This window comes from Dasypus novemcinctus, chromosome 5 (genome assembly GCF_030445035.2).
Source record: "Dasypus novemcinctus isolate mDasNov1 chromosome 5, mDasNov1.1.hap2, whole genome shotgun sequence".
Lineage (NCBI taxonomy): Eukaryota > Metazoa > Chordata > Mammalia > Cingulata > Dasypodidae > Dasypus > Dasypus novemcinctus.
Genome location: NC_080677.1, coordinates 101,702,365 through 101,729,499, shown reverse-complemented (window position 1 = coordinate 101,729,499; position 27,135 = coordinate 101,702,365). Strand labels below are relative to the sequence as shown.

Below are 27,135 nucleotides of genomic sequence, written 5' to 3'. Positions count from 1 at the left end.
TGAACAACAAAATGGCAAACAAGCCAATTTAAAAATGGGCAAAAAACCTGAATAGACATCTCTCCAAAGAAAATATGCAAACGAATAGAAATCACATGAAAAGATGCTCAGCATCATTAGCCATCAGAGAAATGTAAACCAAAACCTCAGTGAAATAACCACTTCACACCCATAAGAATGGCTACCATGAAAAAAGGAAAATAATAAGTGTTGGAGAGGATGCAAAGAAATAGGAACACTCATTCATTGCTGGTGGCAATATAAAATGGTTAGTTACTGTGGAAGACAATTTGAATGCTCCTCAGAAAGCTAAGTATAGAACTACCCATATGACTCAGCAATCCACTAGGTATATACCCCAAAGGATTGAAAGCAGGGTCATGAACAGATAACTGCATACTGACATTCGTAGCAGCATTACTCACAATGGCTAAAAGATGGAAGCAACCCAAGTGTCCATGATCTGACAAATGGAAAAAGAAAATGTGGTATGCACATATGATGGCATATTATTCGGCTGTAAAAAAGAATGAGGTCCTGATACATGTGACAGCATGAATGAACCTTGAAGACATCATTTTGGGTGAAATAAGCCAGACACAAAAGGACAAACAGTATATGACCTCACCGATTTGAAAGAGTTAAAATAAGCAAATTCAAAAAGTCAGAATCTAGAATTTAGTTTACCAGGGACTGGGGTGGAGATAGGGAATGAGAAATTAATGCTTAAATATTCCAGAATTTCCTATCTAGAATGATGGAAATGTTTAGGTAATGGATGGTGATGATGGTAGCACATTACAATTATAAAACTGTGCTAGCATCAATTGTAAAAAATATTCTACATTATTGCAAGGTGTTAGTGGTAGAGTGTATAGGGGAATCCTACCTTTTACGCATGATTGTTCTGTAAACCGCCAACTTCTAAAATAAAGGAAAAAATGTATGGAAACACAACATAGTGAACATAATTAACAGCTCTGAATTATATATTTGAAAATTGAAACTTTAAGTTGTATAATTATATAGAACAATTATCATATTCTTTCATCAGTTGTAAAAAAGGTATTACACCAATGCAAAGTGTTAATAATGGGAGGGGGTATATAGGAACTCTGTATTTTGCATGACTTTCTATAAAACTACAACTTCTTTAATAAAAAATATACATGTTAAAAATGTATGGGGTCTAATTACAAATGTAGCACATCAGACACAAGACAGACACTCCCTGGGGTCATTAATTTTTTTCTGAAAATAATTGAAAATCAAGAAAACAGCACAGTATTCTAGAATTAGATCATTTGCAGTTTTCGGTAAAATTAAACATGTTACCTACCCATTCAAGTAAAGGATCATTATGAATACAGTTCATAATTAATATCCTATTCCTCAAATGATAATTTTAAAACCAATTTTACAATCCAAATGTAAACCTTAATCAGTTAAAGGTGGAGAACTGAACTATAATAGTTTCAAAGAAATAATTGCTATTTATTGAACACCTACCATCCTTATGACAATCACTGTACTAGCTGATTTTTGTTTTTCTACTTTAGTCTTTTCAACTGTTGACATTTTACAGCTGAGGAAATAAACTCAAAAAGGGGTAAGTAACCTGCCCAAAGTCAACAGCTTGCAAATGGCTAAACTGGGATTGGATTAATCTTTGCCCTGCATTTTACCAAGGATTAGATTTCCCATGAAAAACTACCAGTGCATGCAGTTTGTTTTAGAAGTTTATTGAAATGGTACTTCTTATAAAAGAGTTATTTGCCAAAACATTGAAATTAAATGGATAGATGAATTTGTAGCTCCTTCTGATTGATACACTTTAAAAATGTATGATGAAAATCATGGTTGAATGCCGCATGAGAAACAAAAAAGAAGAGAGAAAATATTCTTTTGAAGCTTCTTTGGTTTCTTGGTTTCATATTTAGTTTGTTGATATCTGAAAAGGCATAGCTTAATTTTCAGAAGTGGTGACGGTCTCCTAGAAATAGAATTTGGAAATAAATAAGAAACAAAACAAAGAATATTCTTTTTAAAAATGTCTTGAAAAAAATAGAATACCCTTAATAAACTATGAAATCAATATCAACTTTATTATTTAAAAACCAAGTTAAAACATGCCTTTTCACGTGCTAGAGGAACATTGATTACAGAATTTGATAATGTGCAGAGTTGGTAAGGAAAACATGTCCTCTCATTCAAGACAGAAGGGGAAATTTTTGAAGAAAATGAGATGTCCATCAGCTGGAAACTTTCTAAAATACGGTCTTTCAGAGACTCAGTGGAGAACAATGTGATCACTAAAAAGATAAACTGCATATGTAGTCATCCAGCATACACTGTCATGTGGGAAGAGCAAGTGGTAGAAAATTATGGGGAAGTGGACTTGGTCCAATGGATAGGGTGTCCACCTACCACATGGGAGGTCCGCGGTTCAAACCTCAGGCCTCCTTGACCTGTGTGGAGCTGCCCCTTGCGCAGTGCTGATGCATGCAAGGAGTGACCTGCCACGCAGGGTTGTCCCCCGCGTAGGGGAGCCCCACGCACAAGGAGTGAGCCCCGTAAGGAGAGCCGCCCAGCACGAAAGAGAGTGCAGCCTGCCCAAGAATGGTGGCCACACACATGGAGAGCTGACACAACAAGATGACGCAACCAAAAGAAACACAGATTCCTGGTGCCGCTGATAAGGATAGAAGCCGTCACAGAAGAACACAGCGAATGGACACAAAGAGCAGACAACTGGGGGGGGGAGGAGAGAAATAAATAAATAAATCTTTAAAAAAAAAAAGTATGGACATCATAAACCTAGTCGTGTTAAATATACACACACATCTACTTCTATTTTCTTAGGATATTTCTGGAATTATACCTAATAAATTGTAAGACGAGTTATCACTGGTCTAGGGAGAAGGAAGGGGAAGAAGACTTTTAGTTTTTCACTATGTAAGTTTGAATTATTTTACCATGAACAACAGTGGCTCTGTAAGAATTAAACAGATTTTAAATAAGTATAATCTAAACTATTATTAAAATATTTCCATTTTTTTAAGTTTTTGCAGTTTAAAAATATGTAATAATAATTTAGTCATTTTTTATTGCTCTTGCACAACTCTATCTCAATTCAGATATCAAATAAAGCTTAAACATAAATAAGATCTTTAATAAATAAAAATTTCCCTTTTCCTTAGAGGAAAAGAGGACTTAGCAACTTTAACTTTGCCATAATCAGAGAGTAAACAGCAGACTGTGGATTTGACATATTCCAAATAGTATCACCACTTTGTGGATCCTTTTCTTTTTCTCTCTAAAAAAGGAAGTCTGGGCCAAGAAAGAGAAAGGAGGAGTTGCTAGTATTTGAGCAGGTCAAACCAAATAGGGCATTCAAGTGACTAACTGATGTGGCTAAAAATCAGATGATTTTTTCGTCTTGTGCAAATTAGAGTACTCAGTGGAACCAAAGAAAGCAAAGCATTCTAGTTCTTTTATCTCTCCCCTCCATTTTTTTCCCTTCTCTCCTATCCTTATTTGTCCTTTCACTCCTTTTGCTAGCAGAGGGGGAAAAAAAATACCCAGGTTCCTTTTATTTTATTGAAGGGTTTTCAGTTTCAAATTCTTGACCATACCAGGACAAATTCCAGTGTCACTATAAAGTTCAGAACAACGGTATTGAAACCATCCTTGCAGTCCATGCTGAACTTCTATCATAGTATTTATCATACTAAATTGTAATTTTCCATTTCAACATCTCCCTTCTTTAATTATGGAACAAACTCACTGATAGCAAGAATGTCACTTCATCTAGAATCTGTGATATATAATATGGAGCCTGACAGAGAACAAGAACTCAATAAATGCTATATGATGGAATGTTTGAAAGAAAGGATCCTTAGATGATATAGGCATTTAAGCAAATTAGAAGATCAAGAAAGTAAAGAAAAATAGAAGACATTATATATAATAAGTTCTGAAGACATACTAAAGCCATGTACAAAAATAAACAGGATAATAATTTTTAAAAGGTTATTTTATAAATACACTTGAAAAAATCAATAGGATAATAAAGATAAAACTATAGGTTCTATTATAGAGATAAACAGTGCACTTTAAAACTTACATTTTAAACAAATAGATTTTTGACAATAATATTTCCTTGACATTTTTACTACAAATCACAAATTAATCGTAAAGACATTCATTTGCAGAAAATTGGTGTTTTCAAATCTTTATTTTTCTTAGCAGGCTTACAAGTTTCATTCTTTGATAGAACCAAGAATATATCAGGTGCCTCTCAGTTCTATATACAAATTCACAGCATTTGAAATATTTGCTATAGGGTCATGGATATCATCTTACAGAACAAACTATGCTATATTAATAATTAAAATTTACTTTGAATTTGAAAGCAAACTATAGCAATAATGAGTTTAGTGGTAACACTATCCTGGTGATAATTATGAAAATTAAATTTACAAGTCAAGGCTCTTTGTTTACTGGTAAATAATTGTAAGATCAAATTGTTCATGAGGAAATGAATACTGCTCAGGATAAGTCAAAGTACTATTTTGACTGTGAATTTTGATTCACATTTCAAACATACAACTTCAAGTACATAGCTGACTTTTAAATGTGACTAAAGAACTAAGTTATTAAATATAAAAATTTAAAACATATTAAAAAATAAAGTACATAGGTACTTTAACTTATACTTGAATAATATAAATCATGACTTTTTCCACTTAGCATTCTGACAGCCCTTTTGGGCATTGTTAGACATGGCTTCCACTGAACAAATATCTCCAAGATACCCACTGAAATATTCCCGAGGAGTGCGTTTCGACTGTGTAACAGGTGGTGTGGACAATGACGAGTCATAGGAAGTGAAAGAAGTTTCCTCATTTGAGATGGAAGGGTGGCCACGGGATTCTTCTGAGTCTAGAACAGAGTCTATACAAATATCATCAGCAACACACACACTAATAGTATTGATGTTTTTCAGATCAACTTTTTTCTTATAAACGGAGTCAGTATAAGAGCTGCAATAAAATTTTTCAGAAAATTCCTGAAGGTCTTCAACTGTGGGTTTACCGTGTACTGTGTACTTTCCTCCTTTCCCAATTCGAATTGCAAAGTTCACTGAGTTCAGGTGAAGATAATCACTTGAATTCCAGTGTTTCCTTATACACACACCTTGTTCCTGGCAAAGCACTTGGCTACACATTTTGGCTGCTAAGGTGACGTTGATTAAGTAAGGATCCAGGGTAGTCTTCATGTAATTTTTTAGCCTCTTGCAAGCTTGCTGAGAAAGTATAAGAAATTACAAGGTCAGAATATCAAGAGAGAAGTTAGTTCATATATGAATCAATTCACAGCAGTAAGCAATTTTAAAGGGAAAATGAAAAAAAAACAGATGCTGCAAGAAGTAGAAAATATTTTAACAGTTTTACCTTAACAATAAGATTATTCCAATTGTGTGTGTGTGTATGTGTTTAACATTTCTAGGTGAGCTTCACATGCCATTTCGTGTCACTGAGTGATTGATTGGTTGAGGCTTGACATACCTTAGCCTTGATCTTCCTCAATAGTTCATGAACTAAGCAGGGAAGGCAGAGTAGTATAGCAATGAGAGCATAGACTCTGCCTTTATTGGAGTCCCAGCTCCATCAATGACTTAGCTGTGTGAGTTTGGGTATCTTTTAAACTTTCTAAGTCTAATTTCTCATCTGGTTGAGCCTGGGCAAATTAATTAGCCAGCCTATGCCTCAACTTCATCATCTGTAATCTAAGGATAATTATAGCACCTACCTCATAGAGTGTTGTGAAAATGAAAAGATACACTATATATTAAAGTGCTTAACACAGAACCAGGCATATCATCAGTTAGCCCTCAGTAAATTATAAACAAATATAATAAGCACCACATTTATAATACAAGCTTAAACAGTTTTGGAAAGAGTGTTTTTCTTTTAATTGCTAGTTCAAAACAACTAAATGTGTCAACCAGGAATGCTTTATCCTAAATATTATGTATAGGTCAAGTTATGGGGGAATAAAGATAGCTCTTTTACAAATACACTTATTTGGCAGATTATGAGTTGCAAGTAACTGAAATGATTCTTCCAAAGACTGTGCATTCTAAAACTTGGTCATTAACAAACTAAATAAAATAAATAAATTAAATTTAAACACGGTCACTGGCCATTTAAAAACATGGATGATAGTTGCTTTCTTAAGGATCAACAATTCTATTGTTTGAGCTGGCTCTGCTAGTCTTTCAGCAGAACAAATAAAGTAGTGGTGGTAGGTCAGCAGGCAGAAGTAAAGGAATCGGGAAGCAGATGTGGCTCAACCAGCTGGGGCCCTGCCTACCACATGGAAGGTCCCAGGTTCAGGTCCCAGTACCTCCTAAAGAAGACCAGATGCCACAACTGCGGCAGTGAGCTAGATGCCATGCCCACCACACCAAACTAGATGCCACACTCCCCACAATAAGCAGACACCTAAATGAGCAGATGCCACAAGCAAACAGATACCGCAACCTGTGTGGAGCAGCTATGGCTCATGCTGTTTGACACTCACCACACATGTGGGAGGCCCCAGGTTCAGTTCCTGGTGCCTCCTGGAGAAGGTGAGGAAACAATGAGCAGACAGACAAGAGAACCATCTGGGAGAGAGGGCGATCAATTTTTTTTTAATAAAGTAAATAAATAAATCTTTTTTTAAAAAGTCAAGGAATCTTGGCATCTCTCACCTGAACCTATTTCTTGTTACTTTCCTTAAGATGATGACATATGTAGTAGGCAGAATAATGCCCCACCAAAATATCTGTGCTCTAATCCCCCAGAATCTGTGACTATGTTACCTTATAAGGCAAGAGGGAATTTGCAGACGTGATTCAGGGTATGGACCTTGCAATGAGTGATTATCCTGGATTATCTGGATGATCCCCATCAAATCACATGAGTCCTTAAACGAGACAGTCTCAGATGGGGTAGAAAGATAAGATGGAAGAAGAAGGAGGAGAGATTCAAAGCATGAGAGAGACTCAAATTGCCATTTCTGGCTTTGAAGAGAGAGGAAGGGGGCCAGAAACTATGGAAATCTAGTAGCATATAGAAATTAAAAATGACCTTCTACTGACAGCCAGCACCTAAATACACATCTCAGTGCTACAACCACAAGGAAATGAATTCTGCCAACCGAAATGAGTGAGGAAAAGGTCCACTCCTAAAAAGTAACACAGTCCTGCTGACACCTGGATTTTAACTCAGTGACTCTCGTGTCAGGCATCTGACTACAGAACTGTAAGTTAATTTGTGCTGTTTAAGCTGCTAAGTATGTGGTAGTTTTTATTGCAGCAATAGAAAAGCAACTCACCATCCCCCTTCTTAAGTCTCACATGGTATTGCATGATGTTTAGAATAGAATTAAACTTCTTGTCCTGACTTAACCCCAGATTGAAATGGTATAACTCTTCCTTTCTCTTATACAACCCTCACTCATTCACTATACCTCATATGTAGTGGCAGAATCATAACCATGGCAGGTTTCATTTCAAACTTTCAGGATTCCTGCCACTTCTATTCCCACTACTCGGAATGCTCTTTCCTTTTATTTATAACATGGTTTGGCTTTATCTTACATGCAGATTTCAGTTTTAATTAGACAATGTCCTTCTCAGGCACCTTTTCTGTCCACTTTCTCAGACTTCTCTGTTTTAACTCTCTGCATAGCACTTATTAAATATATATATATGTATATATCTCCCAGTTATATATTGTTTCCATTCTTCCAACTTGAAAATAAGCTCCATGAGCTCATGGACTTTGTCAACATTCTTCAACACTCTATCACCAATTCCAAAGATATATAAGAATTTATACCAAGAGTTTAAATGAAATTACAGTTGACTCTTCAAATGCCCAGAGGCAATGGTTAGGCAAAATGGGAAGTACAGGGATGAGAATGGTTTGCAAATCATTAGTCTGCACTTAGATATATTCTATGGAAATATGTAAAAACTGGCACCCCAAGAGATAAAGATGGATTCACAACATTTGCTCTTTCCACAGTGTTAATACTCCTAGCATGACCAATTTCAAGCTATCAATCTGACATCACTGAATACAGAATTAAGAAACTATACTTCACATTACACTGTATGGGTAGCCATGGTATAGAGTAGCACACTGGTACATTATGTCTGCTGTTTGGATACAATAGATGTAAATAACATCAAAAGCAGTGATAATAGTAAAATGGAATAAAACAAGTGATACTTTTGAATATTTATTACTTTTGTTTTAAATATAATTTTTACTTTTTAATTATCTAATTTTTAAATAATGTCTGTGTTTAGCAATCAGTTCTAAAATTCCTGAAAATTCAATGATCATGTCTTGCATGCTAGGACCAGTAGGACCTGGATCAAATGAATGGAGTGGAAGGACAAGCTTTGCCCAAATTTGAAAACAATTATTTTAAGTCAATTCCAGTAACTGCACGTAAACCTGCAATAACCACTTTCTCAAGTTGTCAATGAATCAGAGGAAACAAGAGAAATAACCCATGATTTTTTTTTATTACAAATGACATAGAAAAAGGAGGGGACTAATGATAGAACCAACAATAGAAGTGATCATAAACTCAGAGAATCAGAAGAAATATATAGAATAGAGTCCTGTGGCAGACATTCTAAAACAGATATTAAGTAGAAGACAGTCAAAAGTTGGAGAAAGTTTGACACTGTGAATGACATTGAACATGTGCTGGGACTCACAGTAGAAGAATATGAATCTAAGATTAAAGTGCCATTAAAAAACAAGCATGACACTTGAATGGTATCACATCTCCTTATTCATTGGGAAAAGCCTGATTCATTCCATACTAGAGAAAGGGTGGAGTTTTCACTATTCAAAAAATAAAGTCTTGCAGAAAATTTATAAATGGTCCATCATAGAATTAATAGGACCCATGAGAAAGGAATTCATGGATCTGGGGAAACACGTAAAGAAAACAAGGAGTATACTTTCTAAATAACAATTTTATGACATATAAAAGACTTTACCAAGGGACTTTGCTCAGTACTTTCTTTTCTGTTCTTTCTTTTCATTAATGATCAACCCACGGACAACAGAATTATATCAAACAGACAGGAAGGACTCAGATTACCTTAAAAGAATTTCACAAAAGTGATTGCTGTTTAATACTTTCAAAAGAAGTAAGTGTATGGTTACACTATCTGAAGAAAAGAAATGAATATGTTTGTCACCAAAATTTCTTATGATATTAAAGTCTATTCTCCATAGATCTTAAGACAGGACCCCAGGTCATGAGCTACATTAAATATTCTCTATGGCACATGAGTCACTAGGATTTCCATATCCATCACGAAAGGAATAGTTCCACTCTAATCAGCTATTTTCATGTAACAGCTTTATTCTTGAACTGCATCCAAGAGGATTTGAAGAGGTGGTAGAAGTAGACCTGATATGAAGAATTAAACATGTAAATAAAGAGGGACATTGAGTAGGTCATAATGGTGAAAGGTCTTTTGAGCTAAAGAAATGTATTAGGAGAGAATAAATACAATTCATATTATACAGAGACATTTTTCCCTAAGAACTTTGTTTAAAATTTTACTTGAAAGAAGCACTGCTAAAACTAAGCTATGAAAAAGAGGGGTTTCTTTTTCCTTTCCCTTCAGGAAGCTTTGGACAATTTTGTGTGTATTTAGTACTATTTTCAAGCCCATACTCCTGATTGCTCCTGTTCCTCTATCCACCCAAAGAGTTCCTCCTGAAGTCTTTACATCCCAGTGACAACACTTTCAAACCAAAAGCCTTGGAAATAAATAAATAAATGAGTAAGTAAGTAAATAAAAAACTGAAAGAAACCACATTGACTAGTTGGAACTCTTTTGAGAAGAGACACGGTATGGTTCAGTACAAAAAACAACTAATACACTGTGCAAAGCCTGAGATTGTAGGCTTGTTTTTGCTTCTTACTATCCTCGTAACCTTGAAAATGTCAGTTTCGCTGAATTTGTTTCCTTCCTGAAAAAACAGGTACAAATTTTTCTGCCTTATAGCATGACCACATAAATGCAAGATATTTTGATTCAACCAGTATGCACTAAGCACCTACTACTGTGAATCACACTGTGCACTATTCAGTATCTCAGAACATTAAAAGTAGAAATGTTATCAACTATTTTCCACCAGTTCAACTTACCATATTTCGGGTTAAATTGAGGCTTCCCCACATGATTGTTCCAGAAGCACCCAGTGCAACTATTTCCCCAATAGTACTCACAAGGTCTTCCTGGCAAGTGCGAGAGAGTTAGCAGGTAGGAATAAATGTAAGTATTTTACATCAAAGCTAAGCATGCTGACCAAATAATAAGAATTTAAACATTTCCTCACTATTTCTGTTTTACATAGTTACTGCCGTACTATAGCACAAATGAAGACTATATATTATTGGTTTAATCACTTTTATTAACAAAAGAATAGATCTTGGCAAATTAAAACCTGATTAGTATATTGTCTATACTACCTAATATTACACCTCATTTTTCATGAGTGCGAAAATTTTGTGTGATTATAGTAAAAAAGGAAACATTATTTTCCTTTCAGATAATAATATAGAACTATGTATACAAACATTCCTAAATGATATTACAAGCTAAATTATTCATCCCTTCAAAACTGATGTTGAATTCCACTAAACAGCGTTGTGGACATTATTTCATAGCCCATATACATTGAATTACTTACCTTAGAAAGATACCTCGAGGGCACGTCAGTAAGAACTGGACGAATATATACAAAAACTGGAACTGGGCTTCTAGCGTGGTTTATTTTAGAAACCCGCATGGCTTCTTGAACACGATTACGGGCAAAGAGTGTAGCTTGTGGAGAATATGTTAGGTGACTATTCAGATAAACAGACGGGTAAAGGGCAGTGCTTTCCTTCCACAACCAATCAAGCTCATCATTTCTTCTCTTTTCTATATCAAAGCAAATTCCAGTGTATCCGGGTTTATTATAATTATGGTTGAAACACTCAGGAAAAAGATAATAACCCCATAAGTAATTTGGCCGAAGTGACTTTCCTAACTCTAAAGTCTCTTTCATGAAATTCTTTCCTGCCTTTTCAAATTCTTCTTTGGCTACCTTGGTAGCCTCTGTGAGATTAAGTTGTATATATTTTTGCTGAACCAACTCAATAGAAAGATTCTTGTAAACGTCTTTAGGATTCCCGTTTCTTGCCCAAGTAGGCTTCCAGTTTTCCCAGTCAATGACAGCCAAGCCCACACGGTTTTTGGGCACATAATAGGAAATGTCTTTCTCAGCTTTGTGCAAATGAGCATTTAAGGGTCCCAACTGGGGGATTCCTCCATTCTCAATTATGCCTGTCACTTCATTTATACGAGGATAGTAGCCAAGTCTATCAGCATAGAATAATGCAATATCTTGCCTTTCAGCATCTTTTCGAGGGCTTCCTATTAAAGAGAAGAGGCTCAGGTCTACAAGCACGTGAAACTTTTTAGCACAAATTTCAGTAGGGGCATTCCAGGCCAAGAGGAAAGGAACATTTGGAATAAGAGGAGCTGGTGCAAAATTTAGAGCCAGGCAACATGGAATCAGAAGAAGGGTGAACATTGCTTGGGGTGATTCATTGAACCCAAGGAAGCTCGCAAAGATGATGTCCTTGTACCTTAGTGCTCCCATCGCAAAGAGCAATGGCTATGGAAATCACTTCTTTTTATCTACGCACTTTGATTTACCCAATATTTTGCAAGATATAAACACAGAAAATAGGTAGTGGAATGCAGCCACTTTGATGGATAAAGTGATACAATGGTTATTATATCACATTTAAATATTATTCTTGCTTCTTGTTTCAGGAATGCATTATAACTGAAAAAAAAAGAAATATAGAATATACTGTTTGTTTTACTGCATTTCTATATCAGGAATTGTATGTTTTAGCAAGTTCTCAAATTTAAGTGCAGTTTTAGAAGATGGAGGATTTACTCCTATGACTAAAGCAACATCATTATTTCCTTTTATATATGAATGAAATTCTATTATAGCTATCATTTTTCTTGTCTTCCCAAATAACCACTGAGCCTATATAAAGGTAAATACAGTTATTAGGAAAAGGCCATCAAGTGAAAAGAAATACTAGGTCTATCCTATCATTCTTGTTTGTTGCTTCTTCAAAAACTACATTGTAGTCACCTGCCAAATATTGCAAACTATCTTTCATAGAACTATGAAATATCATCTTTTCTTAAAGGGACAAGAAAAATAGCAGACAAAACTCACTTCTGCCAGAGGTAATAAGCCAAAAGTTTGTTGGAAACTGTTGAATCAATATTCTACCAAGGTACAAGTTTAAATGCCCTTTGAAACATTGTTCCATCACATCACAGGTGATATTCTCTCGTGTTAAAAGTTTACAGAAATATTTACTATTTAATGTCTTCCTCTGGAAGGATTAACTCTGGCCTAGCTTAATAATAAAAGTAATATATAAATTTTGGCCTTTTTATACTCTTTGATAAGTGAGATTTTGTTGTGATTCTGATTGTCATAATGTGAAGAATTACAACAAATTTTTGGTGCCTTAAAATGGTCTGAACCTAGGGCAAGGAATTAAACTGATTGATTTAGCATCCAGTATTGACAGAACTTACCTATAAGAAGATATTTAAATTTTCTGTGATTCTAGGAGGAAATTATAACTTTTCTCTCTGATTAGATTAGTAGTATTCCGCTCTGAAAAGGAATAATAAGAATTATGCCTTTGTTCCCAGGAAAGTGTGTCCTTACCTTGGCAAATTTTCCATTCATTCCTATCCCTGAAAAAGAAATGACCCTAAAGAGAACTCCACAATCAGCACAAAATCAAATTTTAAGAATTATTAAAGTCTCATATTTTTTGAAGATAAGTTTTCCCTTGATGTGAAGAACATGTAAAGGAGCAAAACATGTTTATAATTTAAACCCTTATGAGCCTCTTAGAAAATCTTGGCCTAAAATAATATTAGGAGGGAAAAACTAATTCTTCTCATAGTAGTCTCAAAAATTGCCAACAACATCTTAATGCTAGGAAGTAGGAGAAGTAAATAGAATGGAGAAAGAATCAAATATCCCTATATCTCAGGTAAAGAGTAGACCAAACATACCATAATAATTAAGATTCACATCTAATTTCCACAAAGTTATCTTACATAAGAAAAACATGGGGCAGAATGAACCTATTACAAAGACCTTTACCCAGAAATCTTAAAAAAAAAAAAAAAAAGAAGTAGACAGCTTTGTCCTTGATAATTTTAAAAGTAATAAGTCTGTTAGCACTTAAAGGATAGTCACCAGTGGTAAAAGAAAGGATTGCAATTTCTACAATTCTCCTACACTATTCCCAAACCAGCCTGGAGCTGTCAGTTAAAGATCCCTGGACTGTAGAGTGGTGTTTTTGTTTTTTTGGTTTTAAATCTGATTTTTTATTTTTATTTTTAAAGAAGCTTTAGATTACATAAATGTTACATCAAAAATATAAGGGATTCCTATATACTCCACCCCCACACACACACTTTTCCCCATTAACAACATCCTTCATTAGTGTGGAACATTTGTTACAATTGATGAACACATATTGAAGCAAGGATACTAGCCAAGGACTATAGTTCACATTATAGTTTACACTTTGCCCCCGTACAGTTTTATAGGTTTTCACAAAATGTATAACAGCCTGTGTTCATCATTGCAATGTCATGCAGGGCAGTTCCAATGCCCCAAAAATGCTAGAGTGTTTTCTCAAGATAATGATATGACCAGATTTGTTACAGAAAAATCACTGTACCACTCTAAAGATGATAAAATTAAAGCTGGTCAAGACTGGAAGTAGTGTAGCTAACTAGGGGAGTAGTGGAATATTTAAAGTGACGAGGATGGAGAGAACAAGGAGTTGACAGTGATTGCTCAGCAATGGTACTTGGTAGGGTAAGAAGGGTAGACAATGACATTAATTTCTGGCTTGAGTAGCTAGATCAGGGGTTCTTAACCAGGGGTCCACGGATTTCAGGGGGGTCTGTGAGCTTGAATTTATCTTTATTTTCTCTGACCTCTAACTGAAATCTAGCATTTCCTTCATTTATGAATTTGGGCAATAAAGTACAGTAGTATTCATTTCATATCACATTATTACAGCTGTTGCATACCTGCAAAAATCACTTATGCTCATACATACTTTGAAATTATGGTAGTTATTAGGCCTGATGATAGTTGAGTGTCCTAAAACTATCTGCTGTTACATTCTGAGAATGGGTCCGTGGAACAAAAAAACGGTAAGAGCCCCTGGGCTAGATAGAACCAGACTGAAGTAGGAGTGAGTCAAAAAGACAATCAGTCACTCAACCTTCTTCATACCCAGAATCTCTCATCTATAAAATATTTAAAACCACCACAATAGTTATAGTTACAATGTTAATAGAAGATAGTGGGGAGTAGAAGTAAAATTTCTTAGAAAAAAAAATAAAATAAGCTATAATTTATTCCTGAAATAAAAATTAAAAGCTCTTTTTAAAATGTTTTGTCTGGCCCCACCTCAATCAAGATAGCAGAGTGAGAGGCTTCAGGGAACATTCCCTCACAGAAGTTTTGAACAACCAACATGAACTGGCAGAAACATCTTTCTAAATGCTACAAAAAATAGTAAAAGGTTTGCTCTAGCAGGATGAGAGCTGAGTCAAGCAAAGGCAAATTAAAAGCGGTAGGATCTCACGGAGCTTGGCTAGCCCCTCCCTTATCCCCTCACTCATTTGGCATGGAGCAGGACAATGCTACTGTGGGTTCCAGGTCCCAGTTCCAGGCTGTGTTGCCCAATCTGTTTGCTGACACCTTGAGAGACTGAAGCAGGACACTTATCATAGGCTCACTGTCCCAGAACTTGCCCTTCATGTAGAACACAAGTGCTTTCCCACATCTGTGCTCATCCCACAGATGTGGGAGAGCAGCAAAATCATGGCTGCCTGGGGCAAGGGATTGCTAGCTGCAAGACATAAGGGAGAGTGCCTAGGATCTTAAGAAAACTCTTTCCTAGGAAAGAGATGAGTCATATCTGTGTAAATGGGGGACACTTAGGAGAAAACTCTCCAAAGGACATTATTAGGACATATGAAAAATCTGGGATACAAACTAAACTTTACTTGAGCCTGATAACTGCACTTAAAGTGGTTACATTAAGTGAATATCCTTGTTCTTTAGATATGTGACAATACTAAGTGTTCAAGGAGCATGAGGTATACAACCTACATTTAAGTGTTCAGAAAATGGATAGATATAGAATTACATGGATAGGTAGAAAGACATGGCAAAAGTGGCAAAATGCCAATATTGGAGAATATGGGTATCTGGGAGTGATAGCAATCTGTTGTAATTCTCTGTATAGGTTTTCTATTATTTTTGTAACTGTCCTATAAATTTGAACGTATTTCAAAATAAAAAGTAAAAATCTATGTCCTATTCAGAGTCAATAAAAAAAGTTTCAGTTGAGGAGGAGGCTTTTGATTTGAGTTTAAATGAAACAAGATTGGTCATGAGTTAATAATTATTAAAAGTGAGTGATGGGTATATGGACTTATTCTTTCTACTCTTTTGTATGTTTGAATATTACATTGCAAAAGTTTGTTTGATTTTAGTATCCCATTCAATGAGAAAATTTTCTTATCTCAGTAAGTACCATTGTGATGATGTGGCTTCAACAAAATTCAACTAAACAAGAAAACCTTGTATAGCACATGTGTTCAAAAATCTCCAATATTTAGCAATCAAAGATATTATCCTTTGGTGTATATTTATTTCTGACTCCAAAATACACACTTTCAACCACTAACCAGTGATCTCCAAACTTTTTGCATGTTCATTTACAAATATATACGTGTAAATATGTGTCAATGTGCATATTAAATACCAGTAAAGATCATCCTATTATTTTAATTTTTAAAATGATAAAGTTTAAAAACAAATATGAGAAATTAAATCTACCTTACTTAGTTGGCATGGCTTCCTTTTCCTACAAACTTGGGAGAAATTTCAAATCCAGTTTAAAAGAAAAAGTCGGTGAAGTCTGTCTAGTAAATCCTGACCCTTTTATGATAAGAAAGTTTTCATTATGAAAATGGCAAAGTCTTCAGAATCCTTTTGTTTTAAGATGCCTATCCAGTGAAATATCACAAGATAAATAGCTCCAGCCACTTCGAAGAGATCAGATAACGCTCAATTGTGATCAGTTTTCAGGATCTTGTACATGTGATTCTTGCATTAGATTTCTGGATTACATAACTTAAAGTCTCTTACATTTCTAGAAACCTAAATTTTGGGGTCTAATTTTCTCAACACTCCTTCATTTCTTTATCATTTGACTTTTTCCCATGTGAAACACTTTGTTCAGTTCTATTTATAAGTCCTAACTAGAACTCATTTAGTCAGATAAAGGATTTCAGAATTACGTTTTCTAAGACTATTTTCTTTTAGAAGCATAATAATACATATGATTCAATTTCTTAAATGATCTAAAATTACTTTGATTTATTATGGAAAATAAGAAATAAACAGAGGAACCCAAATGTTTGCTATCAAAGAAACAATTTCTTTTTAAATTTTCTGTTCAAACATAAAGAACAAAAGAAGTACCAAAAATACCAATGAGATAAAATAATCATTAAACAGATTGCATAAATTTCATGTTTTATTGAATTTGCTAAAGAAAGACGAATCTATTAAATCAAAGATGCTATACTGTATATACAACTTTTTTTGAGGGAAGGAAATCATTCTTCTTTGGTGTATAACTTCAGACAAAGCCCTGGGACACAGAATTGGGGCTGGCCTAGAAATTAGCATGTAAAATAGAATCCTCCTTTTATTCAAAGCACATGAATTTTACCTCCCCAGAAAACCTAACTGATTTAACCCTAGATAATTAAGACCTTTCCTTATATCTCCACTTGGATTTGTAACTTCTGGGCTCAATTTATATCTATTAAGTTTGTTTTTCAAGTGTCTTCCTTAACCATTGTGTGAATAATTGCTTCTTAAAGCACTCCTGGTAAATATGTGATATCTGCCCAAGCCCAACAATGGTATATCCAGAAGAACTTTCAAAGCCCAACTGCCAAACCTGTCTTCAAGAGTATCAAGGCAAGAACTGGTCTGGTCTTAATGTCTTCCTAGTGCATTGGCAACTTATTTAGCATTCCTTAAAAATGGTTCTTTTCCCTCAAAGTAGATTCAAAAACTCAGGATCTGAATACATCTAAAGTCCCATTTAAATCAATCACTTAACTCCTGGTGAAAAGGAATTTTGTCACCAGAATATGATATTAGCTAAATTTTATGAGGCAGAAATCACTAGTATGGGGATTAATTCAAAATAATTTTGTAATAGAAATTTATATATATATATATACACACACACACACTCACACACACATAAGCAGGTATATTCACAATTGTATTATTCATTACTATGTATTGTAATAGATATAATAATGAAGCAGCATGTAAAGATGTTTGTCTAAAACACTAAGTGAAATAAAGTACAAAAGTATGCACTACAATATGAATTGTGGGAAGATAGAGTAGGGAGCTCCAAGACTCAGTCCTTGCACTAAAATAACTATTAAACAGGCAGGAACTAGATGAAAGAACTATTTCGAAATTCTAGAGGCCAGGGAACACCACAGCATCCAGAGAAGAGCAGGAGGAAGATAAATTACAGTAAAGAACAATAAATTACTCTCTGAGAATGGTGGTTACCAGCACCTATCCCTCACTCTGACAGTAGGCCTCCATGGAGTCCAGTCCCTGGATAACTTGCTGGTGACATCAAGGGGCATAAAACTACTCTTCCCCAAGAACAGGGACAGGCACAGCTGATTATTGATCATGGCTATTTGATTAGAGGATTTGGATCGATAGGGATCCTGCTTTGAGGGCAGCTATTGTTTAAACCTACCCTGGACAAAGGTGGCAATAGCCATTGCTTCAACCTATCCCAGAGTTCAGGGTTGGTAGCAGTGGAGACTTAAAGACACTGCAATTCCTCAGGGCTGTGTGAGACAGTTAGCTGATAGGATATGTTTGCTCAACAGGCCAGGAAAGCTCAGCTTTAGCGAGCTATTAGAGGAGCTCTTGACTCAGTTCTTGAGCCACACCCCAGGGCACTTTGGTGCTGGTTTATGTACCCTTCATGGGTCACTGGCCCTATTTTGGCTGGGAAAGTGACCTGGGAAAGTCCTCCTTCTTATGCCTTTCTCCCAGAATTTGCCCTCAGGCAAAAACACCTTGAGACAAGAAATGGAGTGTAAAAAAATCTATAGATGCAAAGGATCTAGAAAAAAGGCTTGCCAGCTTCCAAAATGAAGAGAGGGAGTTCTCTCTCCTGGGAAATAGAGGGGCCAAACAAGTTCCTGTAAAGGGGACACTTGAAAACAACTAACAAGCAAAAAAACAGAACAAGACAGAAGCACAGAAAGACAGGGAAAACCCTGCACATTGAATTTGCCTTGGACAGACCTTCCTCAGAGGAGAGCTGAAGCTCAAGAAAATCTGTTTTATCACCAGCTAGTTAGCAAACCAAAAAAACAGTCATTTCAAAGAATAAATTCTAAACTAATATTTTAGAATATTAAAAGGTACAGTGTGCAGCAAAAGAGTACAAGACAAATGAAGAAATAGGAAATGATGGCCCACCCAAAAGGAGAAGATAAAAGTATAGAAAACACCAATGAAAAATGAAATGTGATCATACTGAACAAAGCCTTGAAAAATCTTCAATATGCTCAGGGAGATGAAGGAAGTACAAGAAAAAGAAATAAAGGATATCAGGAAAACAATGAATAAGCAATGTGAGAGTCTTAATAAAGTGATTTATAAGTTTTAAAAAGTAATCAAACAAAACTACTGGAGTTGAAAACCACAACTTAAGGCTTTCAAGAGCAGATTGGAAATGGCAGAAGAATTAGTGAGCTCAAAGACAAGACACTTGAGATGAGACAGACTGAGGACCACAAGAACAAAGAAATATTAAAAGAGAAAATAGCCACAGACACTCTAGGATACCATGAAGCACACCAACACAGGCATTATGAAGATCCCAGAGGAAAAGAAAGAAAGGGTCAGAGGGAATACTCAGAAAAATAATGACATATAACTTCCCAAACTTGGTAAAAGATGTGAATATGCACACCCAAGAAGCCCAGAGAACACGAAACATGATAAACATGAAGAAAAATATACACCATCATATACCATCACATTCTTGAATACAAAAGTCAGGGAGAGAGTTATGAAAGCTGCAAGAGAAAAGCAATGTGCTATATACGTAGGCGTTCCAATTAGACAGTGCCAACTTCCCATCAGAAACCTTGAAGGCAAGAAAGCAGTAAGTTGAAATACTTAAAAGTGCTGAAATAAAACCGCTGCCAGCCAATAATTTTTTATTAGTGAGATTTCACTCAAAAATAAGGGAGCAATTAAGACATTCTCAGATAAACAAAAGTTGAGGGAGTTCGTCACTACTAGGCCTGCCAGAAAGCAATTCTAAAGAGTGTTCTTCAGCCTAAAGGAAAGGACAGTAGATAGTGGTTCAAGGTGGGATAAAGACTAATGGTAAAGGTAACCATTTTGATAATTATAAATGCCAGTGTTATTGTAGTGCATTGTTTGGTGTGTAACTTAGCTTCTTTCTTCTTACAGGTGCTTAAAAGAAAATTCATAAAAATTAATGATAAATCTGTATTTTTGGACATGCAATGTGTAAAGATAAGTACTAATGAGTACAAAAATGATTGGGCAATAGAAGGCTGTAAGAAAAGTATTTGCATGCTATTGGAGTTAAGTTGGAATGAAACCAAATATGATCATTATATATGTAGGATGCTAAATTTTAATCCCAAGGTGATCACAAAGAAAATAGATGGAAAATAGAGATATTTCATATGGTAGAACACTAAAAATCAAACAAATTTAAAGGTAAGTATTAATGGAAGTGAGAGACAAAAGAGATATAAGGTATAAGGTTAAATAGGAAAATTCCAGAAAAAGTCCATTATCAGTAGTGACTATATATGTAAATGGATTAAACCCTCAGTTAAAAGGCAGAGACTGGCAGAATAGAAAATAGCATGACCTAGTCAACTATGACTATATGACCCAGTCATATAAACAACTGTATGTTGTCTGCAAGAGACTCACCTAAAATTCAAAAATACAACTAGGTTGAGGGTGAAAGGAGAGAAAAAATATATACCATCTAAGTTGTAACTGAAAGTGAGCTGGGGTGGCTATACTAATATTGGATAAAATAGACTTTAAGTCAGAAACCATTATGAGGAAGAAAGATGGCCACTATATACTAATAAAGAAAACAATTCAACAGGAGCAGTAACAATTATAAATGTATATGCACCTGTAGCAGTTTGATATGGTTATGAATTCCAAAAATAGATATTGGATTAAGTCTGTAATCTGATCTGAACCTGGGCCTGATTAAGTTATGAATAAGGCTTTAATTGGGCCACATCATTAGAGTGTTGAGTTCCTGCCCCTTGGTGGGTGGGAATTCACAGATAAAAGACATGAAAAAGGACAGAGCTGAGGGTTTCTGATGTTAGAGTTTTTATGTTGGAGTTTGATGCTGAAGTCTTAAGCTGGAGCCCTGGAGAAAGAGACAGAGTCATTCGCCTGATAGTCTACAGCTGACCTTGTGGAGGAAACAGAGGAGCTGAGCCCAGAGGAACCCGGAAAGCCTGAACCCACACAGACATCAGCAGACATCTTGCTCCAACATGTGGAAATAGACTTTGGTGAGGAAGTAACTTATGCTTTATGGCCTGGTAACTGTAAGCTCCTACCCCAAATAAACACCCTTTATAACACCCAGGACATTCCTGGTATTGTGCATCAGCACCCCTTTCGTTGAGTAATACAGCACCTAATAACAGTGTGTCAAAATACATGAAGCAAATATTGACAAACTTGAAGGGAGAAATTGACTGTTCTACATTAATAGTAGGAGCCTTTGACACAATACTTTCAAAAATGGATAGAATATCCAGACAAAATATCAATAGGGAAATAGAAAACTTGAATGATACTCTAAACTAAATTGATCTAATAAATATGTATAGAATACTATACCCAACAAAAACATAGTATATGTTCTTCTAGAGAGCACATGAATAATTTGCCACAATCCACCATAATTTAGGTCACAAAGCAAGACCCAGTAAGTTAAAAAATATTGAAATCATAAAATGTATCTTTTCTGACCACAACGGAATGAAGCTAGAATTTAATATTATAGGGAGAAATGGGAAATTCATAAATATGTGGAAAATAAAAACATACTTTTAAACAACCAATGGATTAAAGAAGTCACAAAGGTAATTAGGAAATAGCATGAGAATTAAAATAAAAACATAGCATACCAAAATTTATGGAATGCAGCAAAGCCAGTGCTAGAGGGAAACATAGTTCTAAATGCTGACATCCTAAAAGAAGAAAGATTTCAAATCAGAGACCTAACCTCCAAACTGGAAGAACTAGAAAAGAAAGAACAAACCAAGCTGAAGATAAGCAGAAGAAAGAAAATAGAAATAATACAGCAGAGATATATGAAATAGGAAAAAAAAAAAAATCAATAGAATCAACAAAACCAAAAGTTGGTTCTTTGAAAATATCTATAAAATTGATAAACCTTGAGCTAGATTGACAAAAACAAAAAAGAAGAGATGATACATATAACTAAACTTAGAGATAAAAGGGGGGAAATACTTCTGACCCCGCTGAAATAAAAACTTTTAAAATAGGATACTATGAACATCCTTATGCCAATAAATTAGAAAATATAAATGAAATGGACAAATTCTTAGAAACACAAAAGCTGTATACATTGACTCAAGAAGAAATAGAAAAACACAACAAACTAATTACTGGTAAAGAGATTGAATCACTAATCAAAAACCTCCCAACAAAGGAAAGCCTAGAACAAGATGGCTTCACAGGGGAATTATACCAAAAATTGCAAGAAGACTTAACTCCAATTCTGCTCACACTTTTCCAAAAAGTTGAAAAGAAGGGAACACTGCCTAATCCATTCTCTGAGGGCAACATCGCCCTCATACCAAAGTCATTGAAATATACCACAAGAAAAAAACTACCAACTAATATCTCTTATGAATATAGATACATAAATCCTCAACAAATTAATAGCAAAAGCACTTTATTATGAAAGTAAAATGACAACCTATGCAATATTTGGAAAACATATATCCAATAAAGGCTTAATATCTAGAATATATAAAGAAATCCTTCAACTTAACAACAAAAGACAAACAACCCAATTTAAAAATGGGCAAAGGACTTGAACAGACATCTCACCAAAGAAGATATACAAATGGCCAGAAAGCACACGAAAAGATGCTCAAAATCATTAGTCATCAGAGAAATGCAAACCAAAACCACAATGAGGTACTATTTCATACACATTAGAATGACTATTAATAAAATGTAAAATAGTATGTTTTGGAGAGAATGCGGAGAAATGGGACACTCGTTCATTAAGGGGAACAATATAAATTGGTACAACCATTGTGGAAGACATTTTGGGATTCCTCAGAAAGCTATGTATATAACTGCCATATGGCCCAGCAATCCCACTACTGGGTACAAACCAAAAAGATTGAAACAGGGACCTGAACAGATAGTTGCATACCAGTCATCATAGCAGCACTATTCACAATTGCTAAAAGATGGAACCAACCCATGTACATCAACTAATGAATGGATAAGCAAAATGTGTTATATATACCAACAATGGAATATTATTTGCCTATAAAAAGGAATGAAGTCCTGATCCATGTGACAACATGGAGGAACCTGGAAGACATCATGTTGAGTGAAGTAAACCAGACAGAAAAAGACAAATAGTGTATGGTCTCAATGATTTGAAACAATTAGAATAAGCAGGCTCATAGAGTCAGAATCTCTACTACAGGTTACCAGGGGATGGGGAGCAGGGAGGGCATTTGAGGAATGGGAAGTTAAGGCTAAAAATGTGCAGAGTTCTTATTGGAAATGTTAGAAATGTTTAGGTAATGGATGGTAGTTATCGGAGCACAACTTTGTAAATGCAATTTACAGCACTCAGATACATATCTGAATATATTTAAAAGGGGAAATATTAGCATATATGGTAACAGAGTAAAATTTTTAAAAATATACACTATAAATTGAGCTATACAAAGACATGCTAGTGCATATTTAATAAATTGAAGAAAATTCAGAAATAAGAATACTGATATTTTCCAAGGGTTGATATGTATTTTGGATCTTCTAATTTTCCTTAGTTCAACAATAATAGTGTCTCAAACATTGGAAGCAAAATAAAATTTAACAGTAGAGGGTAGTTTGCCAGAATAGACTTGAAACCCAGCATCTCTTCAGCAAGTAAAGGAGAATCATCATACACTTCCTTTCTTTTTATTCACTATATAAGCTGCCAAGGGATTCCTGTTTTATTTTTTAGAAGGGAATTTGGAGATTAGGATTTTGGGGTAAGGCAAAAGAACTGCTAACAGAGAAAGCCAAACAAAAGAACCACATTTCTTGGCTTAATTTTCTGTTCTTCTTTTCCACAACAAATGTTTTCTGTTGTTGTTCTAGAGCAGGGGTTCTTAATCTTTTTTGTTCCACGGACCCCTTTGTCAGTCAGGAGAAAAATATGGACCCCTTACTAAGTCCACACTATATTGTGTATTATTTAATAAATATTTCACACCCAAACCAACACGTCCCCATAAGAATAATTTTTTTTTTTTAATTTTCAATTCAAGTTCACTGACTCCTGGTTAAGAACCCCTGTTCGAGAGAATCAAAGTTAACAGATCTAGAAGTCAGTCATGAGTCATCTCCAAAGTCCACCCTTTTGGTAAACTCATTTCCTGTGAGGAGTCCACATATTATGAAAAGAAATAAAATAAAATAGAATTAATACAAATAAGATTTTAAATGGAGTCAGGGGTCATTCAGGAAGCTACTCTTATGCACTTCTCAGCCAGATATCTCAAAGTGCCAAAGTATTCATAGCCACAAGCAAGAATATTCCTCAAAACCCTGAGGACATCAGGACACCATAAACAAATCACAGTATAAAGAAATCAGTAAACTATGTAACACGAAGTACATTTGTAACACCCAAAATATCCACCAATCATAATTGTTTACTAAAATGTATGTAATCTTCTTTTTAAATGCCCTTGTCCGGAAGCCCCAATTTGCCAGGACACAATTTGTGTTGCCACCTAAATCTGGGCTACACCAATTGCAATTCTAGGATCCCAAATGCCTTTGTGGCCTTGTAGCTCAGTATGTTATTTCTAGCTAGACAGTATGTTTCATCTCCATGGAATTAAGAACTAAATTTAAATACATTGCTCTGATGATTAAAATTGTTATAAATTTTGAATATGTTATTTTATAAATAAAAAAGTAAAAATTTAGAAATAGGAAAAATATTGGTAAATCAGGTTATAACTGTGATGAAAACTGAATGACAGCACTTTAAAAGCAACAAGAACATATGCATTACTGAAGGGACGGAGAGGGACACAGGAGTCTAGGTGGATTACTGTCCATGTGGTGCAGCGGTGCTCCAGAATGTATTCACCAGGTGCGGTGCCGTAATGATGGAAGAGGTTGATGTGAGAGGGGTGGGGTGGGTGGTATATGGGGACCTCATATTTTTTTAATGTAACATTTCAAAGAAAATAAAGAAGAAATAAAAGAAACAAACAAACAAAAAGGAAGTAATTCCCAAGGGTTGGCACTCAATCTCTGTTCTCAACAACCACTAGATCAACCAACAATAATCAAAGTACTGTTACAGTCCTGGACAAATAGCCCCTAGTGTTAGGAAGATTCAGAATACAGAACCTAAATTGCCTCCATAAATATTTTGGGAATCATCCTTTAGCATGAGAAATAAAAAGCAAAAGTTCAAGTCAGCAGCAGTTCTAAAATTTATAGCCCTTGTATCAAAATCACATTTGGTAGGATGGGTATAGTTTATAATTTCAACCCAATGGCTGACTTCTACCTCTAGTTATAAGTTACAATGAATCCAAAGTAAAAATCTTTAGCAAATTTTTTAAGAGAGATCAGAATAATATCCCTGAAGAAGAAAAATCCAAGTGTAAATTTCTTCTCTTAAAGCAAAAATTTATACAAGTTTTCAAGCAATGCTTTCATTGCTAAGCATTTTGTTAAATTAAGGATTGATTTCTATATTGTAAAACAAAGAATGAAATTTAAGGAATCATTTTCAAGGAACTGCAAGTTATAAAATTTAATGTCATCTATTTTAATGAAACATAAACTAGATTCAGTATTTTCTGAATGATAAAATAATGTTTGAAATTTGTTACAGTTTTACCACTTTTCTGAGTCCTTCCCCTTTTCCTTGAAGTAGGAAAGGAGTAGAAAAGGAGAAAAGAAAAATAAAACAAAACAAATAAATTAAGGAACCTTTAAAGAACAGACCCTAAAATCAAATTTTATTGTAATCGCTGTGTAGAACATAGAGATATAATTTACACACGCTCATTTTATGCAGTAAAAGTTTGTCCTGTTATACCATAATTAGGAAATAATATATCTAAAAAGCTAATAAACTATAGTCTGATTTAATATAAATTCTACATGTTGAACACTTAAAGAAGTTATATTTACATGTTCTAAAAACTAACACATTGGCTTTTTAAATTCAATTTAGTTCAATACAAAGTGTGTTTTATTAAAAGAGATAACATCTTATTCTTGGAAAAGAATTCCTTTGGATTGTAACAATGTGAATGTGCCTGTGATAGCAATTCTGTCTGAAGTATCTTTGTAGACACCAGAGGCCTTAATAAAGAACTTATATGATGTGTCTTTAGCTATAAGATTACATCATTGTTTAATATTTTTTCAAAGCCACTTAATTAGTATTCAATAAATACATGCTCAATGAATTAGTTAATTAAATGTATAAACTTGATGTATTTGAATTCCAGAAAACTCAAAATTATAACCAATGATGCCATGAATATGGCCTAACAAAAACTGAGGTGTTCCATCCAGAAACCACAGAGTGTAAACATTAGTCAGAAGACAAACATGTATTATATAGCCAAGAGTGAGGCACTGGTCTGACCAGAAAAATAACTGATTTGTGAGCCTCTTAAATCTAGATGCCAATTTAAAACACAATTGCTACCCGAGGACTTCGCCAATTATCAAACCCCAAGCTGAGCTCAGTGCTGACTTAGAGTCAAACCAACTTACCAGCATTATAAACTTGAGACCAATTCCAGTTCCTGATTACAGTAACTCAATGCCTACACTAATAGGCAAAAAGCTTAGGACCAAATTAAGTCAGGGTTTAAGAGTAACGACCACCTCTCTTATTACTGGATGTCTTGCATTATGAGGTTGACACAATATAAAAGTCATAATTGGAGTATGAGGTCACAATTGGTCGTCCATTGGCCGTAACCAATGAATCCCTCTGACCAGTCAGAAGACTTTTGATTTATATTTCTTTGAATTAATAAAATCATGATTACTAAATCTTCTACATGTGGGAATGTATTAAAGAGCCAAATGGCCATAGTAGTCCATCAAAAACAGTAAACAAATATATATTGATACATATCCTTTATGCCAATGCAATAGGGACTCTGTTGCATCAAAGGCAACCAGGCACAATGCTGACGGTAAATCTTATTTAAGAAAAATACATAAGCTCACCTTCAAAGGAAGATACAAGTTATTATTTTTCCTCTTATAATTTTCCATTTTAAAAATAGTAGCCATTCTAGTCAGTATGGAATGTTATCTCAGTATGGTTTGGATTTGCATTTACTAAATGGCCAATTATGTTGAGGATCTTTTCATGTGCTTTTTGGCCATTTTTACATCTTCTTTGGAGAAATATTTGTTCAAGTCTTTGCCCATTTTTAAATTGGATTGTTCCTCTTGTTGAAAGATTTTTTTATATATTCTGGATGTT

The 27,135-nt window shown here is 34.8% G+C and overlaps 1 protein-coding gene across 2 annotated transcripts; it reads right to left on the bottom strand.

Moving 5' to 3' along the window:
* Positions 1-1,732: 1,732 nt before the first annotated feature.
* On the bottom strand, positions 1,733-26,503 carry LOC101422139 (hyaluronidase PH-20-like). 2 transcript variants are annotated; one of them, XM_004478258.3, is made up of 6 exons: positions 26,409-26,503; positions 12,716-12,797; positions 10,788-11,933; positions 10,243-10,332; positions 4,822-5,308; positions 1,733-1,993 (listed from the first exon to the last, which is right to left on the bottom strand). In XM_004478258.3, exons 3-6 carry the CDS (start codon positions 11,742-11,744, stop codon positions 1,974-1,976), a joined length of 1,554 nt encoding a protein of 517 aa, XP_004478315.2. In that variant the 5' UTR covers positions 11,745-11,933; positions 12,716-12,797; positions 26,409-26,503; the 3' UTR covers positions 1,733-1,973. The 2 variants fall into 2 exon arrangements, with proteins under 2 accessions (XP_004478315.2, XP_058153293.1); XM_058297310.1 differs by lacking the exon at positions 10,243-10,332.
* Positions 26,504-27,135: the final 632 nt, after the last annotated feature.

Bases quoted from the DNA above. Each gene is read 5' to 3' on its own strand.
- LOC101422139 (XM_004478258.3), bottom strand. From the start codon at position 11,744: ATGGGAGCACTAAGGTACAAGGACATCATCTTTGCGAGCTTCCTTGGG. The intron at 10,333-10,787 runs GTAAGTAATTCA...CGCACTTGCCAG, and splicing joins CCTCGAGGTATCTTTCTAAG to GAAGACCTTGTGAGTACTAT. The intron at 5,309-10,242 runs GTAAGTTGAACT...ATACTTTCTCAG, and splicing joins TCAATTTAACCCGAAATATG to CAAGCTTGCAAGAGGCTAAA.